Source organism: Rattus norvegicus, chromosome 5 (genome assembly GCF_036323735.1).
Source record: "Rattus norvegicus strain BN/NHsdMcwi chromosome 5, GRCr8, whole genome shotgun sequence".
Classification (NCBI taxonomy): domain Eukaryota; kingdom Metazoa; phylum Chordata; class Mammalia; order Rodentia; family Muridae; genus Rattus; species Rattus norvegicus.
Genome location: NC_086023.1, coordinates 136,270,504 through 136,289,574, shown reverse-complemented (window position 1 = coordinate 136,289,574; position 19,071 = coordinate 136,270,504). Strand labels below are relative to the sequence as shown.

At 44.8% G+C, this 19,071-nt stretch overlaps 1 protein-coding gene across 1 annotated transcript in view; it reads right to left on the bottom strand.

Moving 5' to 3' along the window:
* Eri3 (ERI1 exoribonuclease family member 3) overlaps positions 1 to 19,071 on the bottom strand; it is a 127,142-nt gene that overhangs the window by 90,258 nt on the left and 17,813 nt on the right. The window contains exon 4 of the mRNA NM_001427171.1: positions 5,027 to 5,143. Coding sequence (NP_001414100.1) covers positions 5,027 to 5,143 — 117 coding nt within the window. The remainder of the gene's footprint in view (positions 1 to 5,026; positions 5,144 to 19,071) is intronic.

Here is a 19,071-nt window from a genome sequence, read left to right as displayed (position 1 = left end):
TGGGTAACAGCTGCTGCCTACAGACTTCCCATGGTCTAAAAGGAAAATAAATTAGAAAGATTAACTACACTGTTCTTTCGCAAGGTTTTAACCCACAGCATGCCCACCCGGCTGGCACCTCCACACCCTTTCCTTGCTTGGGAGACCAAAGAACTGCCCAGTAGAGGGAGGGCCTGAGTCAAAGAGAAGAAAAGACTGGTCTCCTGCTACATGCAGTGTAGAGGGAAGGGAGGGAGGTTTTAATTTGACAACAGAGCACTCCTCTTGTTCATTCTCCTAGTACCTACATGTGCCAGAGAAGCAGGAGCCTGCATAAGCACATTAAAGCCTCCTCGGGGAATCCCTCCTCACCACAGTGCTCTACGCCCAGCCTGGCCAGCACCCAGAGTCGCACCCAAAGCAGGCAGGCAGGCAGGCAGGCACCTTGGATTTTCTGTCAGGCGCATAGGGACCAACAGCAAGAAGTAGACTCTCGCTCTCAACTCCAGGTCCACCTTCTATAAGTCTGACTGACAGCCAGACTACAGCTGTTCACTCCAGGCCCATTCCTTCTGCTAAAGTCTTCCAGGATAGAGAGATGGTAAGGGTCAGGACTGTGGCAGGAAAGGCCCAGAGCCACTCCCACTTCTTGGGAAACTCCAAGGTCCAAGCATCAGTCTGCATCTAACATGAGTCCTAGGGCAAGGCCTAAGTCTACTTCTCTGGCTCCCTTCTGGGGTAATTCAATAAAGCCTAACACCAAAGATCTTTGGAAAGTCTTACATGTGTAGACAAAGGCACAGAGCAAGAACTTTCCTTCCTCTTACCAGGACTCAAGTCAGCACCCATGCACCCCTAGGCCCTGAGGAAATCAGAAGTAGGTAAGAAACACATTATACCTATAGTTTAGTAGCACAGCACTTGCTTAGCACACTGAAAGCCCTCGGTTCAAACTTCAGCACAAAAAATAATTAATTTTTAAAAATCACATCACCTAAAAGAAAACCTGGGCCACCCCAAATATCCTGCTGGAAGGCTGTAGTACTCCCCACTGCAGGTCAGACCCACCTCTCCCCACACTAGGACTAAGACTGGGGCTCCAGCTCAGCAGCCGGGCATCACAGACCTGGCACGGAGGTCAGCTGTGCTCTCCAGGCTTCCTAGAGGGCAAGCATTGCCAGAGTGGCCAACCAGGATGGCTCACCACTAAGTTCCTGGAAGACTGAAGCCAGCCTCAGAGACAAAGGCTTAAACAGAAATCCAACTAGACATGGCCTTCTCTAGGAAGCCTTCTAGCCCTTAAGGGACTGAGGGAGTTCTTGGAGGGAATAGACTTAAAACCCAAAGAATGAGTCAGCTCTGCCACTGTGCACTGGCTGAAGGGGGCTAAAACTGAGAAAGTTAGTCCCTATACTTGATACATAGTCAAGCTATAAAGGGTGAGGAAGAGAGACTACTATATAAAACTAACTGGGAAGTTCTACCTTAGGCCTAACTTAAATCCTTCATGGTATAGTTTTAAGTCCATCCCACTTAAGACTAATATATGTTTGCAAAAGGCTTTCATAGCCTGACAATGAAAGGTACTAGAGCAAAGCCAAGTATTAGTTAAGCTGAGAACCAGGGCTCAGAGGCTAAACAGGGCTCAGAGGCCTTAACCACTTAACATAGGAGAGGTGGGAGAAAGAATTAATGTGTGTTCTCTGATTCCTTTCACTGGGGAATTATAGATTAACTCCCACTTCTCCAGATCAGAAACCACAGGAAGGGACTTTTGACCTGACTGATAGTTCCCAATGCCCCCTACCTATATGACGGCTTTGTCCAGGGATGAGCTGGCTTCATTGGAAACAGTAGCAACTCCAGAGAACAGCCAGGAAACTCAGTGCCAACAGCATGTCAGCGGCCAGGCGATCTCCTTTCACAGTTTATCTCCAACACAATCGTATTCTGACACCAAGACAGTTTGTTGATTACATAAGCACTTGTCTCTGGTGTGCAATCTGATAATCAGGCCCACTCTTTCTCCTCACACAAAGAGGCCAATAAATCTCACCCTTTATAAGTACAGGTGCAAGACAAAGCCCTTTACTGGCATTTAGCAAAATGGGTATTTCTCTGTGTTTTTTTTCTTCTTTTACAGCAACAACAAAGACTGGACATGGCCAAGGACAGCGGCAGCTAGCTGCTGAAGCACAAGCTCACAGGATTGGACAGACTCCAGAAGTCACAGGAGAGGGACTCCCATGCACAGCTCTACTAGAACTTTGCTCAGAGTGAATGTCAGTGAACTGAGGTGATGCCTCAGGAGGCTAAGACCCTTCTCACAAAGCAGCATGAGCATTTGTGTGGGACTACAGACCTGTTCAGGCCAAAGTTGCCTCTCTGTGGTCCAGCGCTATACAAAGATGCTCACATATATGTGCACATCTATACATTAGAGGTTTTGTTTGGGTAGTTTTTTGGTTTTTTTAAATTTATATCTTTTTGAAACAGAGTTATTACATAGCCCTAGGCCTTGGTATTACGGCCTTCAACTCACAAGGTTAATCTAGGATGGCCTCCAACTCCCAGCCTCCTGTCTCAGCCTCTTGGGTCATCATGCTGAGCCATTTGCTTGTCTGAGACAGCCTCACGTAGTCCAGGCTGGCACTGAACCCCCTGTCCTCCTGTTTCTGACTAAAGAGTGTTGAGGTCATAGGTACATGCACTACTCCTGACCATACTAGGGTTCTTAAGACTCTCTGTGCACTTCAGAAACAGACTCTGCTAGAGAAGCCATCTGGGTCAAAGCTAGAGGTATAAGACTACTGCTCACACATTTATTGATGAGGGATTAACAATAAATCTCTGGGTAGGTTAACCCCACTGCTATCCTAAAACTGGCTACTACCAGGGCAGGTGAGGCCTCCCCCTGTATCCATACTTCTTTTCAAGACCTACTTATAGCTGGTATGGAGTCAGGGCAACACTTGGGTAACATAGGGTTTTCCAAAGAGACTTATCTCACTCAAAACAAGTCAGAGACTACCAAGATGGCTCATCCAACAAGGGCACTTACCATCAAGCCTGAGAACCTGAGCTCAAACCATAAAAGGTACAGCAAAAGGAGAACCGAGTCCCACAAGCTGCCCTCTGTCTAACACCCATCGAAGCATGTGTGCATTCCCTCCCAAACACAGAGACTTTTTTGTTTGTCTTTTGTTTTGTTTTGTTTTGTTTTGTTTAAAAAACAAAAGGCCAAGTCAGCAGTCTAGTAGCTTACCTCCTTGGCAATAGTTCCTGTTTATGGAGTGCACATGGAATGAGACCCTCATAGGAATAGAGGCAAAAACAGATCAGGTCTACTTCAGCATTCCAAGAACTCATTATAGAATAGCAAAACAGATAAATAATCAAAATACAAGCTATTGGATCAATGTGAGTTGAGGTAAACATGATCTAGGCTGTGCACCAAGAAGGGCTGTAAACCTAAGCAGGCCTGGAGCACAAGAAAGCACAGAGCACACTGCAGTGGGTGGGGACAGAGGAGGAGCCAGGGGTTTGGAGACCACTGAGATCTCAACCCAATGCCTCACAATCAGATCTTTGCCTTCAGAACAGTTGTGCAGCCAGGATCCCACCATAGGACCCCACCCCCACTGCCTCCAGTTATGGATGTTCTTGGGTACAACTGTCAAGAAGAAAAGGATGCTTTCTGGGCACTCCCATCCCCACTCTGGAGGATGTGTCCCATTCCAGAGCATCTACTCTTGCCTAAGGCCAGCCCCAGCAGCACCTGCCACACCAGTCTAAATGTCCCCAGATCATCTGTTCCCCAAAGCTAAGCTAACCAGGGTGGTCTGGATAGTACCTAGATGGGACGAGGACATGGTGCGGCTTCCAGGCTGATGGGGATCTTAGGTGGTGGCTAGTGTAACCATCCACCAGTGACTTTCCAAAAGAGTGCAAAGGGCAAATTAGTCACTCACCCTGGTGGGAAAGCCACTTTCCAGGGGAAAGGAGGACATGACGGAAAGCTTCAACATCATGAGCTGGAGTGAAAGGCTGAGGAGAATGGACATCTGGGCAGATGGGTACTTGCCATAAATGGCCCACCTGGATCAGATGGCAAACACTGGCTCTGAATTCAGGAGCAGCTCTGGAGACCTCATATCTGGGTTAGTCAGCCTCAGGACCCATTCAAACACCCATGCAACCTGCAGGCCCTTCTCCGGTCTCTCCACAACAAAGCTGCCCAGGCTTCCTCAAGTATTTCCTTCCCCTATTTCACTTATGTGTAGAAAGGAGGTCTTTATATGAAGGCACAAAGGCTCAATATATCTCAGCTCCAAATTAATGTTTCCTGTCACCTCTGCTGCCATGCATGCCTGACTGGTGATTCTACCACAGAATGCCTGGCAGGGCACATTATAGGAGAACAGCCATAGATGGTGTCTCTGCAACATTCTGAGAGTTAGCCCTCTCAGGAGCTGCACTCCCTCCATCCTGACAATAGCTCTTCTAAACCTCCAGCAATTATCAAAATCCCAGCTCTGTAAAACGGGGTCAGTGCTAATCTGCAGACAAGGTAGCCAAGTACAGTACAAGCCCAGATAAGGACACTCAGCCTTGGCCAGCCTATCTTCTCTGTCCTTGATGGGGAAAGCATGCTTTACTTTGCAGGACGGAGCAACATTAACATCTCAGGAAGCTAAGAAAACCTGACCATGACAATTCCTTCCAGGCTGCTGAAGTCCTCAGTGCTGCAAAACAGGCCCTGTTGAAAATGGAAGTACAAAGAGCCCGAGTCCCAGAAGCCGCATACTACTCCAGATCGACTCCAAGTGCCCGGTTGCCAGGCATTCTGAGAACAAGAAGAAAGGGGGATGCTGGGGAATCTGGGGCCAGCTGTGCCACTGCTGGCCCTGGGGACAGGTACTCAAGCATCACAGACTAAAGTCAAGTGAAAAGCCATGCTGGGCCCTAACCACTGATTGGGCCTAGCTTTCCCTAAAGGGCCTGCATGAACCAGCAATCCCAGAGCTCCTCTCCCAGCAGCCCTTACCTCTGTACAGAAGGGGGTAAGCTGTGGGTGGACTACAGGCTGGACATACATGTGAAAGGTAGACTCAATTTCCATGGTCCGGCCATTTAACTTCAGGATGGGGAACTCAATGATTTCCTAGAACGCAAAAGAGACACAAGAGAAGGTAAATTATTTTGATCAACCATTTCAAATAATTATGCAAAGGCAAGGAAGAATGAGTGTTTGTGGCTCATTCCTTTTGCCAGCTCAAACCCAAGGCTAGAAGAAGTGATGTCAACATTTATAATCCCATTGCTCACACTGGTAAAGCCTTCCCATTATTTTAGGGAAGGAAGACAGTGGTACACTCTGTCTGTTTCCCTCACAGAGGCCCATTTGGTGATCCTCTAAGACAAAGAAAGGCCTTCCATCTCTTGCCTAGGCTGCTGTCCTGAAATGTTTGACTCTCCAGGTAAGCAAGCGGACATCACTCAGCATGCGGACTTCCTTGTATGATGCTTAAACACTGCCAGTGGTGGAGTGGGATTGGGGGGAAAGGGGAGGATTCAAGGGAAAAAAAAGTAACCAAGAAATAAACTCCCAAAATAAAGCCAAGGGGGATATCAGAGAGAAGAACATGGAACACAAGTTAATAGAGGCCAGTGCCTCCCACCTTTCCCTTCAAGCACTGCACACTCCCCTTTGCCTGCCCCTACCCGCCCAACCGCTTAGCAAGCCCTTCCCAGTCTGCTGGAAGGTAATGGAAGAGAAGGAGGAGGAGTGACAATTTGTTTGGTGTCTCTAAGATTAATTTGTCTCCGTTATTTAATAGAGATGCACAGCACCAAGGTCCTGGTGTGCAAACAGGCTTGCAGAATGCTGGCTGTGCAGCACGCCTCATACATCGTTCCTGGAAAGGGAGGGATGCACCAGAGGGGGGAGAGGGCAGGAGAGAGCACACGCACCAGAGAGAAGAGGGAAACCAAGGGGAGAGAATAAAAAAATATATTGCTTTTTAATATTCAAAAACAGTTTGCAAAATTTAATCAAAGCAGAGGAAAAGCTAACATTTTTACCACTTTGACATTTTTATTAGCGCTTTCATAAATTTTTAAAACATGAATGGAATTAGTTTACAACACCCACACACAAAAAAACTGCCCTGAAAACATCTGGAAGAGACAAATAGGAAATAATAAAAAAATAAATAAAAGCAAAATCTTCCAAGTAAAATTAGCATGTGAAAAAGGCCTGCACTGCAGAGACAAAAGGGAGTTCTGCCCACACAGGGCCCCAACCATCAGCTCCAGAAGCGTGCCTACCCCAGAACCCCAGAATTCTAGAGAAGAGTCTCCTAGAATCATCAAAGCCAAAGCAGAGACAGCCTGGAAGAGCAATATAGAAACCAGCACTGCTGACTACTCCTAACCACACTCAGGGAATCAGTGCAGGAAAACAGAAAGTGGTCAACTGCCTTACATCCCAAGGAAGACAACTGCCATCCTTGTGAAATACACCCACTGACATTATGGACTTACTGTTTCAAGTATTTATCTCAGTCCAAAGCACAACAGTAAGGGCGAAGAACAAATCAATGCGGTTAGACTTCGTCTCAGAGAAATGTAAAGCTCTGGCTGCCTGGTCCCTCTAGAGCAGTGCCTCTCAACCTTCCTAATGCTGTGACCCTTTAATACAGTTCCTCATGGTGTGGTGACCCCAACCATAAAATTATCTTTGTTGCTACTTAGTAACTGTAATTTTGCTACTGTATGGATATTAATGTAAATATCTGAGAAGGAAGATACTGATATGTGACTCCTGTGAAAGGGTCATTCGACCAGACTCATTAGCTGATGGGAGCTTACCTGGTCCTCAGAGATGAAGAAGCTGGAGAGAACTTATTACCAGACACAGGAAGGGCAAAATGGCTGCAAGGTAAGGGCAAGAAGGCCCGAACTGCTCCTTAGGCCAGCTGAAAGACACCTCTTCTCCCCATGGAGTGAAGGACTCATTCTCTAACAGGTAAGCCTTTGTTCCCATAAGGTACTATAAAGCAGGCCAAGCCGAGGGAAGTTTTGCTATGTAAAACTAATTTGAGCATTCGCACATATCCATACACACTGTTCCTAAAAATTCACATATCCACAATTCCCAAGGGCTGTGGCTTGAGTCAGACGCCAACTATAACCCCTGAATCTGTAGTAAATCCTTCCTCCCTGTCTAAATAGGAGAAACACTCCCCCCACACCCCTAGGAAAGTGCTCCACAGCCTGGTGAGTTTGGCTGCCCTGGTGTCCAAGGAAACAAATACAGCAGCTTCTCACTAACAATGTTAGCTAGGCCCGAAATGAGATTTAACCTGTGACACAACTGTACTTTTCATTTAAACTTTCATTTGGAAAAAAACAGTGTTTGGAGACCTGCAGTTTGTCCTGCTAATAAAGACAAGTGTTGGGACCTTTAAGGATGCCATTCATCTTTGGCTTTTATTAAATTCAATTTTCTTAAGCCTGTGATACATTATGAAATTAGGAGTTGACATTCCTCTGGAAACAAAAATATCTATCAAACATAAATAGGGGGGGGAAACCTCTATTACCAAGAATGTATGGCTTAAAGTTGATCTCTTTTTACTTTTATACAAGCACACGGTTTGTTCTAGATATGTGAAATGCTATTACAAATCTGGAATTTCATTAGTATTATAAAACAGAACGTGCTTCAGCTCTTGCTCTGACCATAACTGTATCAGCTTTCTCAGCAGGCTTTAAAGCCTCAGGTTGGGTCTCCCACGGAAACTCAGCATTCAGACTCTCCTGCTAATGGTTTCTTCACTCACAGGGACACAGAGCTAGTAACCAGATTCAGTGACACCTTACTAAGACCTGTCTCAGCTCCTATGGGGGAAAAGAAGAAAAATAAAGAAAGCAACCCCCAAAATGCCTAAACCCAAGGCTCAGAACACATGAGATCGGCCTGTCAACAGGGCCTAGTCCCTCAAAAATCAAGAGGGACTCACAAGAGCCACATACCCAACATGGCCACTATTCTGGAGTCTTTCCTCAGAAGCATTAAGACCTGTAACAACATGACTATACAGGATCTATTCCTTTGAACCACTGAGATCAAAGAGGAACTTGTGACAGAAGACTCTTTAAAGATTCTTCAAAACGAAACAAAACAAAACAAAACAATAATTTTAAATGGAGCTGGAGAGATGACTCAGCTGTTAAGAACATGTACTGCTCTTGCTGAAAACCTGAGTTCAGTTCTCAGTACTCACATCAGGTGGCTCACCGCCACTGTAAGCTCAGGGGATCTGAAACCTCCAGCCTATAAGTGCACTTGTACTTATATGCATATACTCACACACACTCACACATAATTACAAATAAAAATTTAAAAAGAAGATCCTCTGAGGGGTCAGAGCAGAAAGACCTTACCGATAACTTCTTTCCTTCTCATACTGTCCAGCAAGCCCCACATACTGGCTCAACAGCACAGTCATGGAGAAGAGTCCTCTGCATCAAGCTGGCATACCCATGCACCAGGCGTGCCTGAGCCACGCCAAACATTTTTACTGATAATGGTCAAAGACAACATACACACACACACACACACACACACACACACACACTGCTATAGGTAGATGGTATCAATTCCAACCAAAACTCTATGAAGATGTGTCTAAGTGCTAGCTTTTAGCTCTAGTTGCTCTCAGAAATGACAGCATTATCCTTGCCCCTCTTCCTTTTCCCTTTCCCAATTTTATAATTCCTCCAGAAAGAGGAGGGTTTTTTGATTTTCCTCTCAGGGACAGTTGTGTGCTTCTGCTCCAGAGGAAGGAAGACCCAGACTGTACTTATAAGGCCTCTTTCCAGCTTCTAGGAATAGCTCCATAATTCCTTTATCATCCTATGCCATTCACATTCAATTAACTACTAAGGGCTACTATGCTAGACAGAGTGGAGTTTAAGAGATGAGTATCTTGTGCGTGCCTTGGAGAAGTGCTTGAATTAGTAAGTAGATATGAGCACACGATGGGACAGTGGAGGGACATACTGAGTGTTAGCCTTTTGTTCTTTCCCATTCTCTTATTTTAGGCTCACTAACCGTGGGAGACGGGTCATGTGTCAGCATCAGATCATAAACCAATACTCTTTTTTTTTTTTTTGGTTCTTTTTTTTCGGAGCTGGGGACCGAACCCAGGGCCTTGAGCTTCCTAGGTAAGCGCTCTACCACTGAGCTAAATCCCCAGCCCCATAAACCAATACTCTTAAGCACCTACTATTTAGCAGACAGGCTAAGCACAGGCACAGGAGTGAGGCACGTTCAAGAGTCTGGGGAAAAGGAACAAAAGGAGATGCTCTGCCAGGTGGAGAGCAGAATCATTCCGTTCCCTCTGCTTCTTGTCTCCTCTGTGGTAGACATTCTAAGTGCTAACAGAAATTATCTTACCCCGCCAAACAACTTATTAGGTGGAAATCATTACTGTGATATTTCACAATAAATTAAGGCTCAAAGATGTTTTGGTCCCTTATCAACTATACTGCTAGGAAAGGATGGAGCTGGGACTCCGAAAAGGGAGGGGAGGGGAAGAGACAGGTAGGACTGGCCGTTCTGTAGGGAACTCAGCACACTCTTCAACAACCCCATGGCAGCGTGTGTCGATGGCCTAGGCAGAAGTCCTACAGGGATGTTCCTGAAGAGTCTCCTCCATGCTGTAGCCAGACAGGTGCCACCAGGCTGAGTTCAAGAAGAGAGAAACCTGAGCCTTCAGTCTGCATCTCTGGCAGCTGCCTCTTCGGCCTCCCTTTCTCAACTTTTGTTGTATTCAAACACGGAGGAACTGACAAATAGGAGACAGAACTAGTTATCTGTAAACCAGAAAACACTTTGCTTTCTGGGATTTTCCACAGGATCCAGGAGGTGATCTGCCTAAGATGACATGGTAAACGGTGGCGCAGGTTCAAGGCCAGATCCGGAGCACTCCACAGCAGTGTTTTGGTTCTTTTTTTCGGAGCTGGGGACCGAACCCGGGGCCTTGCGCTTCCTAGGCAAGCGCTCTATCACTGAGCTAAATCCCCAACCCTGGATTCATCCATTCTTTATGCACTGTCTCACTCAGTAAAATGCCAGCAAGGAAGCGCCAAGCAAATATCCATTTGCTTTTTCCCACATAAGTGAGCTAGAACACAGGTTTTAAGACCATTTGGTTTAAAACTGATTGACTAAGAGCCCCCGTGGTTCCCTTAATAAACAAGACAAGACTGCAATGGCCCTTCAAGAGAAAGTTCATGCCCAATTTGAAGATTATAGGAAATAAATCTGTTGGCTTTGTTTTTAGAGTATGAAAACTTCCTTCAACTAAATTATCTGTAGAGATTAGGTTATGTTTGAAGACAGTAGGACAACAAAAGTCAAGTCAGCAGAAAGGACTCAGGTGACCACTGGGATTGGCAGCAAGGGTTACTACAATAGTAGTCTATCCTATTTTCCCAAAGTACAAATTCTTCTCAACCTGAGCTGATGTTTCTGTGATCCTACCTGAAATACGGGACTGAGAAGAGCATGTTCATACCTTGCCCAAATGAATCTAAGAAGAGCGAACAGACATGTCCTCAATTTAGACATAGTAGTAAGTCATCTATCCCTTCCTTCTACCCCTGTACTAAAGAAATTGCTAAAAATCCAGAGGCAACCTAACCACAAACAGTAAACATACAGGGCTTATCCAGTGCCTATTAGATCTGGACATAGTCTGATATGGAGGTAATAACCTTCTGGGGGTGAGCGGGGGAGGCTCCTGCTCCCTGGGAGGAGCGAGGACGCACTGGGCATGATTTGCCTAACAGTTTCCTGGGGTGGGGGGCATTTATGCACAAGGAGCTTATTTCTTAAACAAACACTCGTGCTTTTGATTTACACCACAGCCTGCTCCTAAATAATTTATGGCGGGTTAAATTTATTGCCGAGCCCTGGCTGGCTGCAAATTCGAATTGCCAAATAATTAGATTTTAGGGCAAAGCTTATAAATTACCCGTCGATTTGTCCGGACTTGTTTGTCAGTTGCTTTGTGCTTCGGGTCATCTTTGGCATTTGGCTGTTTGGGTTTTAATTGCTGATTTACACTTTGACAGATGAGAGCTGATGCTCAAAGTTTCGGGACAAGCATTGGGGGGAGAAACCCCTGAGCTTCAAAAGGCTGATTTTTCACCTATATGTTCCCCTCCACCCATCTCCACAGACCCCCACAAAGCCATTAAAATGTAAAAACAAGGCTGAAAGTAGAAAGTGCTATTCTTTAAGGAGTGGGAGTACAGTCTGAATTATAATTTACCTTTACTAAAATCTGAAATAAAAACAAAACAAAAAACAAACAAAAAAAACCCCAAACAAACCAAAAATGAGCCTATATATCAGTACGTGAAGGAGATCAAGTGTTAAACCTGTATCCTCACCCTGGCATATACACACCTTCTCTCTACAGTACACATGACTCAATTTGAATATTTTTACATGTTCTGAGTAACGTCAACTGTCAGAGCTCTGCGAAGCTAACTTTTAGGGCAGCAAACAACGCAATCACTGTGGTTATATACATACATACATAAGTTTGTATTACAATCACGTAATTAATAAAAACAAGTCTCGGGTTATGCGAAGGGGGAGTTCCTTGAAGTCAGTTCTAAGTTTGTCGTGGTAGTAAAGCAGGGTAGAAATCTGACTTACCATTCCAGCACAGCCAGGGGCAGGGTGGGGCTAACAAATCTAAGTAGCACCGTGCATGTACCTAAGAGTCTGCACAAAGCCAAAGAAATAAGGCTGGCCTCCCAGTCAGCTGCTCTACAGCCTCCTATACAACCATGGGTCAGCGGTAATAATTCTACTAACTGCTGACATGTACAGCTACATGCTAGGCACTGCCTGAAGCACAGACATGTATTTTTAGTTCACTATATCCACCTATAAAGTCAGAACTATTACTAACTGCCCTTTGCCAATAAAGTGACTGAAGTACAGGGATGTAAGCCACTTTAGCCAGCATCACACTATTCATACTTGGTAGAGACAAAACTCAGTTCTAAACAGCCCAGTTCTGACGCCTATGCTCTCAGCCACTATGCTATCCTGTCCTGCACAGAATAGCCTCTACCTCAGCTCTCTACTGTGGAGGTCCAGAGTCCTCACTTTGGGGCTTGGACACGTGCAGGCAAATCCTGTCCAGTCATTCTTGTGATAAACTGCAGAAAAGTCATGTAACTTACTCAGAATTATAAGATATATCAGAGTTTGGTTACACAAAGACTCATTTTTTCCAATCAATTATAGACTGCCCTGAAGACACACTAGCCTGGTTAAAGGGATGAAGGATAGCAGAGTGAAGAAATGATGCAGATGCTGGCCCACTCAGGTAATTGGGTAGGAGGCCAGAGAAGCTGGCTGGGCTAGGTCTCAGGAGACTGTTCAGAGAAATCCCATCACAGCCCCAGATACCACCTGTGTAAGGCTAGAAGCTTCATTCCTAAGGAGTAGCTCATGGGTTCCCTGCTCTTTGTCCACACGTGACAGCATGGCAGCTATGCTAGCAGGATAGACTCGAAAGCTTGGACAACTAGACCCATCAGTCCTTTTCTCCCTGGATAGCTAAGGTGTTACAGCTCCCTAAAATGGCAAGAACCACTCCCTATCTTATGAATGAAAAAGCTAGTACCATAGGCAGCATCCCAATGAGAATCTGTTTAACATGTAAACTCCTGGGCCAGCAATGCAACTGAGACTGTGCATTCAAACCCCAGCACTAAAAACAAACAAAATCACCAAAAGCACATAACTGTGCCTTGTAAAGAGCTGGTGTTCTTCCCAACAACAGATGCTTTTCTCCATCTTGCTTTGTTAGAATTCCAAGGGGCGGGGGGGGGGGGGGGTTAGGTTCCTGTTATTTCTTCAAGAGAAACAAAACAATTTAGATCAGTGGTTCTCAACCTTCCTAATACTGTGACCCTTTAATATAGTTCCACATGTTGTGGTGACCTCCAACGATAAAATTATTTGTGTTGCTCCATAATGGTAAGTTTGATACTGTTATGAATCATAATATAAATACCTGTGTTCTCCGACAGTCTTAGGTGACCCCTGTGAAACAGTCTTTCGACTCCCAAAGGGATCATGACCCACAGGTTGAGAACTGCTGATTTAGAGAAACAAAGCAAATTTCTAGCTTTTACCACAGATTTTGTGAGCCCAAAGCCCTGGTGCTGGGGCCAGTGATCCTGGCTTTAAGCAGTCGTCTAGCTGATTCTGATGTTCACTGCAGTTTGCAAACCTCTGGAAGTACTCCTCAAACTGAACTTCAAACTGGTCTTGTCAAAACTGAAGGTCTTATCAAACTTCAAATCTATTTAGCTCTGTGTGGCCTGACACTCCATTTCTAACAAGCTGGCAGATGGTGTAGACACTGATAGTTCTTAGGTCACGAGTGTCAGGCGACTTTCCCAAAAAAATGCCTTGCCCAAATGGCATGTGTGATCTTGAGAGACCCTTCCCTGCTCTGCCCTATCAATCCCGTTCATCTGACCAGTTGGCTTTTCGATGCTGCTGGTGCTCGGAGATGCATGGGGGAAGTTAACATGGTAACAAACGAGACTTGGTCCTGAACTAAGGAGGGATGAGATCAGGTCAGAGCCTTAAGCTCTATAACAATCTGGGAGAGCAGGATTCTCAACTTTCTACCAGTTGTCATTAGTAGCTACCTCTTCTAGGTCAATGCCAAGCAGTACCTCAAACATATCTCAAAGGGACAGCCACCTACCTTACCTTAAAGGCGCTTACCTGTAGTTCTTGTCCCTGTATGCCTTTCATGTGGCTCTTTAACTCAGAGTACCCATTATGACACCTATAGGTTGTATATTCCCTTCCTTACCAAATCACTTAGCACCACGCCTCCCATGACGAGCACTCTCCAAACTTCTTACCCAGCACAACCTCCTCCACTTCCCCCATAGCCACCATAACCCAGCCTACTAACATCTCTTAAGTACTGTGTTTTACAGGTTTTTCCATGTCCACTTTTAGATCCTTGGAACATCTATCTTTCGTTCCCAGGGACTGTAGCTCCTTCTGTTTTCTCCTTTCACTCAACAACACACAAAAATTCCATTTCTGGCTTACGAACATTGCTTTTACCCTCCCCCACGCACACTGCACTATGAACTTTTTTTGTTTTGATTTGATTTTTTTTTTCCTGAGATAAGCTCTACATGGCTCTAATTGTCCTGGATCACTAAGCAGACCAGGCTGGCCTCAAACTCACAGAGCTCTGCCTGCCTCTGTCTTCTGAGTGCTAGGATTAGAGGTAAGTGACACTGTGCCCAGCTTTTACTATGAACTCTTTACCTGTAGCAATATGGGGATTTCCAAATAAGAGTTCCTGCCACAATTTAGCCCTTGGATGAGCTCTTGACTAGAATGGCTCCCCAGAACTAAACACTGAGCACAGCCTCCAGAAGAAAAGCAGAGCCACCCATATAATAGCACTGTTCTACTAACCAAAAATCGGCATACCTCCATTGACGAACCGTATCATCTGGGACCAGGACCCAAGCAGCAGACGATTCCAAGGTACCTCTACTGCACTGCCAAGGATTCCTGAAATGAAGTCTCATGCAGAGACTCCTTCTGATTCTCTCATTGCCTGCTTGCCATTTTCTGTAGGCTACCAGCCTTGGGGGAAGGGAAGCACTACTGTCAATCTAGGAACACTCACATCATGGGTTTTTAGGCTATGGCTCAATTTTTACAGCTAGAGCTCAGAACTCATCACATAAATGTAACGCTGTGGGGGCTTTTTAGCATCGGGAACACCAAGGATTAAGAGGATAAAAAATAATCATCCCAATAGCATCTTAATCAAAATGATGCAGAATCCTTTTTTCCCAACAAGAGACAGCAGAGAAAGCATCTCCTAATATCAGTTTTCTCTTGTCAAACAACTGAGACAAGTCTGTAGGAGAAATGTAATCAATAGGAGGAGTCCAACACCCCTGGCTGACACTCCCCACTATACCCTTCTCCTTGGCTTCCAGTTACCTCAGCTCCTCTTCATTAACCCTTCTTTTACACTCCCTATTTGAGGGGTCTAAACCTCCCAGGTCTGTTTAAGGTGTGCCCTAGCAGATCCAACTGCAAATTCCCAGTACTTTCTGTAGAAGATGTCCTATCATTCTCCAGAAATTACCTTTCTCTTGAGATCTAGCATTCTACCCAACTGCTACCTTCAATGACAGCTGACATCCAGTATGGCTTCCCTAAGAATTCCTCAGAGCCTCAGTTCTTGAGCTCCTCCACCCCCAGCAGCACCATTCCTTTGCTGACTTAGTTGATTTTGTCACATCCAACAAAAGCTCTAATTTTTTTCACTTTGATCCTCACCCTTTATGTCCAGACTTTATTGATTCAATAAAGCTCTTCCAGACTTAGTCCTCTCACTTACAAGCATCCCAATAGGAGCTTCTAACTTGAATGTGAGAAAGAACATGTAACTAATACAAACCATCCAACCAACTCAATGGTGAACCTCACAATGACCTCAAACTCACCTATCACCTGTTTACTCATTTTCAACATTTTGACGAATTAGCCTAAAATTTCCCTGCTCCAAGAACTAAGCCAATTCAACATATTTTCTTCTGCTAAAACCCTGTGGTTTGGGGTTTGTTTTTTTTTGGGGGGGGTGTTAATCCCTGCTCTAACAGTTGTGGGGCCTCAGGCCTACATGGCCCTTGGGATCTCCTAAATTTCTCACAATATGAAGCCTGTCTCCCCGCCTGCAAACTGAGTTTGTAGAGGGCTCCCACCCATTGTGGGCGCTACACCATGCTTTCCTGTAATGGCAGTGCACTGTCTGTTGGTGGTTGGTTACACATGCTCCAACTCTCCCTGACTCAGCCCCTGGAGAGCAGGAACTAGTTCCTACTTAGCTTTGCTATCCAAAGAGCAAAAGAGGCTTTCTCATTACCTCCAAGGTGGTTAAAATGAGCTCCTCCCCATTCCTTTGCTGACTGAATTGGTTTAGTCACAGCCAACAAAAACCTAAAAGGCAGCTCAGTGTCACTGTTACTTAGCAGTCCCTGATGTCATTTGCCACATATCAATGTTCCTGTTCTTTGGAGCTCTTCCCTACCAACAAACTTAGCCCAGTTCCTAACAAATCTGCAGCCCAACAGCTGCCTGCGCCCTGGAGAGACCACCGGGATAATAAGAGGCTAGGGGAGATGCTTCCTGATTTGCACTAAATTATGTGGTGATTTCGTTACCAATGACCCAATGCTCCCCAAGGGAAGTTCCTGGCTCCACCCCAAGGCAACTCCACAGCCAAACTATACATCATAGCAGCTTAAAGGTATAAACCCTGGGGAAAGTAGAGAAGCAATCTGAATAGAGCAAATAAACCCATGTCGATCTTGTCTCTGCTAATGCCAAACACACAAGGCAGCACCACCATGCATCAGTGCTTCACTCCTGAAATGTATATTTTACTTCTACATCGCTATGTCTGTTCTAAATAAAAAGGGATCCCTTGGCTTTCACAGGAATTACAACATAACCAAGACACAGTGAAGCTTGTTCCTATTCAGGGAGACCTAGTGAGGAGCCACAGGGAGTCAGGATGGGGTCCATCCCTATAGGGACCACAAGGAAACAACAGGCTGATTGGGGGGCAGGAGGCACCACTTTTATGGAAGCAGTGACAAAAGGACAAAAGGGTCTAGTGGGCCACCTCATTCTCCCTACAATTACTGGCTAGTAATAGTGGAATTCATTTATAGTGACCCTAGAAAAGATGTGCTAAAGCAGAAATATAACTGAAAAGAAAGGCAATAATTGTTCTGATGGGCAGGGAAAAAAATTATTCGAGGAGTCAGGAGCCTGTGCAAGAACACTTACAGCTCACAGAGTCATCATAACTCAGCCCCCTCAAGCATTTTGTGCTCTGCTTATGGTGTTAACTTTAATGTCTTAACATATAACACCATCCACACTAACACAAAATACTACACACGCCAGATGAGGCTGAGTTATAGTTGCTGGGGGAAACATAACTTTGAATTTCCTGATTTTGGTGCATTTAATCTCAGCCATAATGTTACATTAACGTCGGTTTTGCATTTCATTTCCCAGTTTAGAATAGCATCAGCATCTCTTGCCTGTTTGTACAAAAAAAAAAAAAAAAAAAAAAAAAAAAAAATGCAGGCTGACTGAAGCTGAAGACAGGGAACAAAATTCTAACAACTGAGCCCTGCTAGAAAGTGGGCCTGGTCCCTTCCACATGGAGAGGCTGCAAACACAGGAAAGGAGGGGAAAGGGTATTTTTTTTCTATCGGGTACTTTCTTTTTGACCACTTAGAGACTGCATGAACCAAAAACAGAAAACAAGAAGGCAATTATGGAGCAAAGAGCAATTCCTGGAGGGAGGGGGCTATCTTTCAGCCTCGAGGGAGGAGAAAGAGAATCAATACAGTTTGACTTGTAGTGATCTTAACCAATTTGCTGTAAACTTTTCTACAATGTCTCCTTCACGAAAGACCTGTAATGGTGCCAGTTCGAGGTTCTACTGAAATACTTTAAGTGTCTTTCTTCTATATTAGTTCTAGTCCTCAGCCATCACCAACCCTGTCCCCTATCCTGCCCTCCAAAATAAACCCAAGATCTGCACAATTATCTATACAAGAAAAACTCATTTGGTCATAATTCTAACTCAAATGCAGATAATATTTCTCCAAGGTTTCTAAAGGGAGGTGAGGGTGGGGGCAGCAGGCAAAGAACAACACTAGAAACCTCAACCCCGAAGGTTGTGGTTCTAACATTATGGGCGCTTAAATATAGATGAGAAGGGGAACAGGAGACAGGGCTACTTTGAAGCAAAGAGAAAGACTGCCCAGAAGACCAAGGGACTGATGCAGGCCCGGCAGCAGCCAGGACTTAACTCCCCACAAACAGAGAGCTGTGCTACCCCTCCTTCCCAAGCCACGCAGACAGCTGAGGTTACTTCATCTTCCCTACAAGCTGTGGCCTATACCTCATTTTCCTCACTTACATTTGCTTTGGTCTCCTCTGAACACTGAGGTGGTGAGAGAACTTGCCCCGAGGTTAAAGATGCACAATTAAAGAGCCACCAAAGCTTTCAGGCTGCTCTCGGGGGCCCCAGGGTCACAGCAACCATCACATCATGCACATCCACACCAAATGAGCAAAGCAAACTCCTGCTAGAGAGGACAAAGGAGCCACTGTTCCCTAAATCGGATAGAAATTCACTTCTGTATCGAAAAGCAATTCCTAAGACAAGAAAAAACCACATTTCTGAAATTTAGAGTCTCTAATACTTTAAATCATCTAAATTAACATTTGAGAGAAAAAATGTTTTCCAATGAAAAAGTCTCATATTAAATAACACTTATCACATTAATCTAAATAGAAACACATAAACATAAAATAAGCACAAAAATCACAACATGAAAAACCTATTACTAGCAAGCCAATCCCCCCAATGGAGTGGATGAAGAAAGTCCAGTTTCACTTACTTGAACAAAGTACAAAAATAGTCAGTGAAAAAAGATGACAAATTGAAAATACCAGATGTTTTACTGTATTTATAGCCAATGTTATTACGCACCCAAGCACTAGAGAGTACACAACTATCAGTTTCTCATGGAGGTATTCCTTTAAGATAGTCCCAATAAGCTGACTCAAAGAAGTTTGAAAATGAGAAACAGGTAAGAGAAATGGACTCTACGCCAAGCCTCTAACAACAGGTCTCTCCTAGGCCAAAACTTGTTTCTGCATCACATACCTGGAAAGTATGTCATGCTCTAAATTTTAGGGTCTAAAAGATCCAGAAGTGAGCTATGCAGAGATCTTGGAGTATTGAAAGCAAAAAAGGCAATCAGGAGAGTTCTAGTTCTATCCCTGGAACACATGCAGATTTTCCCATAAAAAAGTGTATAACAGAACGGCTATCTCACACTCTGAAAGAAGGCGCATTATAGTCTAGTGATTGATTTTACTGTTTCTTTTGAAAGTTTCTT